Source organism: Hemiscyllium ocellatum, chromosome 20, assembly GCF_020745735.1.
Source record: "Hemiscyllium ocellatum isolate sHemOce1 chromosome 20, sHemOce1.pat.X.cur, whole genome shotgun sequence".
NCBI lineage: Eukaryota > Metazoa > Chordata > Chondrichthyes > Orectolobiformes > Hemiscylliidae > Hemiscyllium > Hemiscyllium ocellatum.
In genome coordinates, this window is record NC_083420.1 from 14,112,086 (window position 1) to 14,115,746 (window position 3,661).

Genomic DNA, 3,661 nt, shown 5'->3' on the forward strand with positions numbered 1-3,661 from the left:
TGAGCTGTTAAAAGTTGTGTGTGACTCAATGTTGCTGGGATTGCTGCCAATCTGAATTCCAGTCCTTAACTTGTGTCTATCTATACGTTCACCAACAGTTAGTATCACTGAATTGCAAAGATAGCCAAAGTGGACACTAGTGTTCCTATTGGTCAGCCACAAACAGGCAGATCCTATTTGGGATCTTCCCAGTTTGTGTAGCTTCCCTGTTTATTGTTTAAATGCATTGAGGACAATTGAAGACAACTGAGGAAACAGGGAAGCAAATTTCCTTTAGTGAGCTATGATTTCATTAATCAGAATGATAGGTAGCTTGCAGAATGGAAAGATGCAATGTATTTACACACATTCAGAATAGTAATTGGGGCTATCTTTCACCAATACCAATGGCTGTGGTTTTGGAAGTATCTATGCTTGAGATACAAACACTAACCTGGCAGAATAAACCAGATCCACAATGTATACAATAAGATTTGCAAAGGTTAACACAGTTACTATGACCTGATTGTCCCATTTGCAGTGGCTTTTGCCACAGTAGGATGGTCTGGTTGGCTGGCCATAGTGTTCACTGAAACAAAAGACTGGCCAGATGATTGCTGCAGTAAGGTACATTAATACAGCCATTATGTTATAGACTGTCAAAAATCTCTCAATTGGAAAGGGTAGCCTTGTAATGAGTTTTGCTATGGTTAGAATGATAATGGAAAAGGTGATGATGAAGCATATGCAATACACAGCCATGCACCACTGCCGCCCGGCATTGACGTGATACGAGCCCTCGATAATCACGAAGATAATACAGGCAATGAAAGCTTCCAACACTTTCAGGAGTCCAGGAACAGTCTTTAAAAATCCACTGATTTCACCAGGTCTTGCCCGGGTAAGGCCAACTTCGATCGCATAAGCAACAAAGCACAAGCAACTCATGACAGTGGCAGCTATTTTAAAGTCTTCGCCGGCCTGAACGTTGGGCGTGAGGAAAATGGTTGGGTAGATAATTGAGGCTGTTAAGTTCATCAGTGTAGCAAGCATTGCAAAGGAAGCTGTGAAGTCATCCCAGGATATCGGAATCCTTGAGTTCAGGGCTGTCAGCTCCAGCAAGACAATCAGAACTGAGACAGTGAATGAGAAGCACCAGGAAAACATGCACCAACCTCCATAAGATCCGCTGTATTGCCTCACGTGGGCGACCAGGCTGAAAGCTGTACACGAGAGAAAGATTTCAAAGAATCTTACAATTCCCACTGGACCTGTCACTGATTTATAATTCACAACCCCAGGCATCTTCTTCAACAATGGTGGAACTCACAAAAATGGTACAGTTGGCGGATGCTCCTTCTGCAGTAACTGCCTGGGATAATCTTCACTCCAGTCCACACTGAAACAAAGTGTGACGCACTCCTGTGCAAACATTTCTCTAGATGAGTCATACCTCAGTACAACACCCAGGATAAGAGGAGGCTTGTTTGCTATCACAGTTGGGAACTGAAGTGCAAATAGAGGTGTGTGCCCTGAACAGTTTGCTGTGTACACCATTTGTTGTCAGGTCAAAGTGTCTTCAAACATTGTGTTCTTTCCTGTCTTAATTACTCATGAAGAAAGTAATCCATTCACAGCTTTCCAAATTCACCATTTGCAGATCTTTGGTCGGCAAAATTTGCAGAAGATTTCCAAACTGCAATGTCAGTTGTAAGATCAAAATCTGGCACATATTCAGACTTAAAGTGAAATTAGCTGTTCACCGACACAAGGCCTGAAATGCAGAATTGAAGCATCATTAGTTCCTATACAATAAAGCTGTATAACAGCATGCTGCTATCATGTAGACATTGTGAAGTGGGCTGGCCATATCAATACAATTGCAGCACACCCCTGTTTTACAGCTAGTTTTCCGAATGGGTTTTTTTCGGATTCCCTTGATGGAATCCAACCTGGGATGCTGGCACTGTGAGGCAGCAGTGCTAACCTCTAAGCCACCATGCCACTTGACTGCATTAACTAGATGGGCATACAAGGAGAAGAGGAGGCCATTCAGCCCATCAAACCAGCTTTTCTATTCCATTAGATCAGGCCTGATCTGTCTCTTAAGTCTTCGAGTAAATTGATTCCTGATGAAGGGCTTATGCCCGAAACATCGAATTTCCTGTTCCTTGGATGCTGCCTGACCTGCTGCGCTTTAACCAGCAACACATTTTCAGCTCTGTCTCTTAAGTCTGACTTGATTTTGTAAGTCTTCATAGTAACATTACAGTTTTAATGAAAATTATATATTTACAGGTAGCAGTAGAATTCTTACACTTCCTCTGCATGTTTTAAAGTAAATCTCTCTCTCTCTCTTTACGACTATCTCACCTTCTTACTTTTATTGTCTTCTATTCCATTCTGTTTCTCTTCTGCTCTCCTCCCTGTCTCATGCAGGTTTTCATTGCTTCTACATCTCTTTATTCTGAAGACACTATTCCTTTTATGCAACTAACTTCTTTTGTTCATAGTAGAAGGCAGCTTGTTTGTACACTCTGTAGCAAAATAATATATTTTGTTCTTTACAACAGTATTGGCACACACTGATAGTATTACCATCTCCCAGCTCACCACTGGCTATTCTTCTCAGTTGTGTAGTTTGTACTGAGGTGCCCTGAAGGAGAGTCGAAGTATGTGTGCTGGAAAAACACAGCTGGTCAGGTAGCATCGAAGAGCAAGGACAATCAATGTTTTGAGCATTAGCTCTGCATTGGGAATGAGATTCCTGATGAAGGGCTTATGCCCGGAACATCAATTCCTCTGCTCCTCGGATGCTGCCTGACCGGCTGTGTTTTTCCAGCACCACACTCTTTGACTCTGATCTCTAGCACCTGCAGTCCTCACTTTCTCCGCCCTGGTGGAGTGATCAGTCACATCCAGCTGGAGAGGAGCACTGAAGAAGGGACAGAGTAGGACAAGAACAGTCATTTTCCCTCACATGGTTTTGGATTTCAAGCCCCATAGGTATGCAGTGGCTATGTCGATTATTAATTGTTCTTTCTCCAGGTGTTTCCAGCATATAATCCCACTTATTCTGGCAAACTGCAATTATTTTTGTCTCAATTATCTTTATAATAGTTTGAGTTCAGTAAAGTATTGCACATTTGTAATTGGCACAGAGGATCACATTCCTGATGAAGGGCTTTTGCTCGAAGCATCGATTCTCCTGCTTCTCGGATGCTGCCTGCCCTGCTGTGTTTTTCCAGCACCACACTCTCGACTCTGATCGCCAGCATCTGCAGTCCTCACCTTCTCCCAGAGGATGGTGGAATATGTTTCTGGTGGTGGCTGAATGTGATTCTTATTTAATAGACAGTGTCTACCATATGGCACATTTGTCTGAGTTGTATAGTCTTTGACTGTAATTATGTATCATAGCTGTCCGTGTGGTTCCTGTATACACAATGGGTTAAACGGCTTTTGTTAAACTGGCCTTCACACCTGGTCTGAGTTGAAGTGAGTTCAAAGTTTGTGAGAAGATTTGTAGCTTGTTGTGGTTCTGTTCGCCGAGCTGGGAATTTGTGTTGCAGACGTTTCGTCTCCTGTCTAGGTGACATCCTCAGTGCTTGGGAGCCTCCTGTGAAGTGTTTCATGTGGCATTTATAGTGGTTTGTCTCTGCCGCTTCCGGTTGTCAGTTCC

General features: G+C 42.9%; 1 protein-coding gene across 1 annotated transcript; it reads right to left on the reverse strand.

Annotated features, from left to right (window-relative positions):
* Positions 1-408: 408 nt before the first annotated feature.
* Positions 409-1,284, reverse strand: LOC132825144 (myeloid-associated differentiation marker homolog). Its single transcript, XM_060840156.1, has one exon. It carries the CDS (start codon positions 1,282-1,284, stop codon positions 409-411), a length of 876 nt encoding a protein of 291 aa, XP_060696139.1.
* Positions 1,285-3,661: the final 2,377 nt, after the last annotated feature.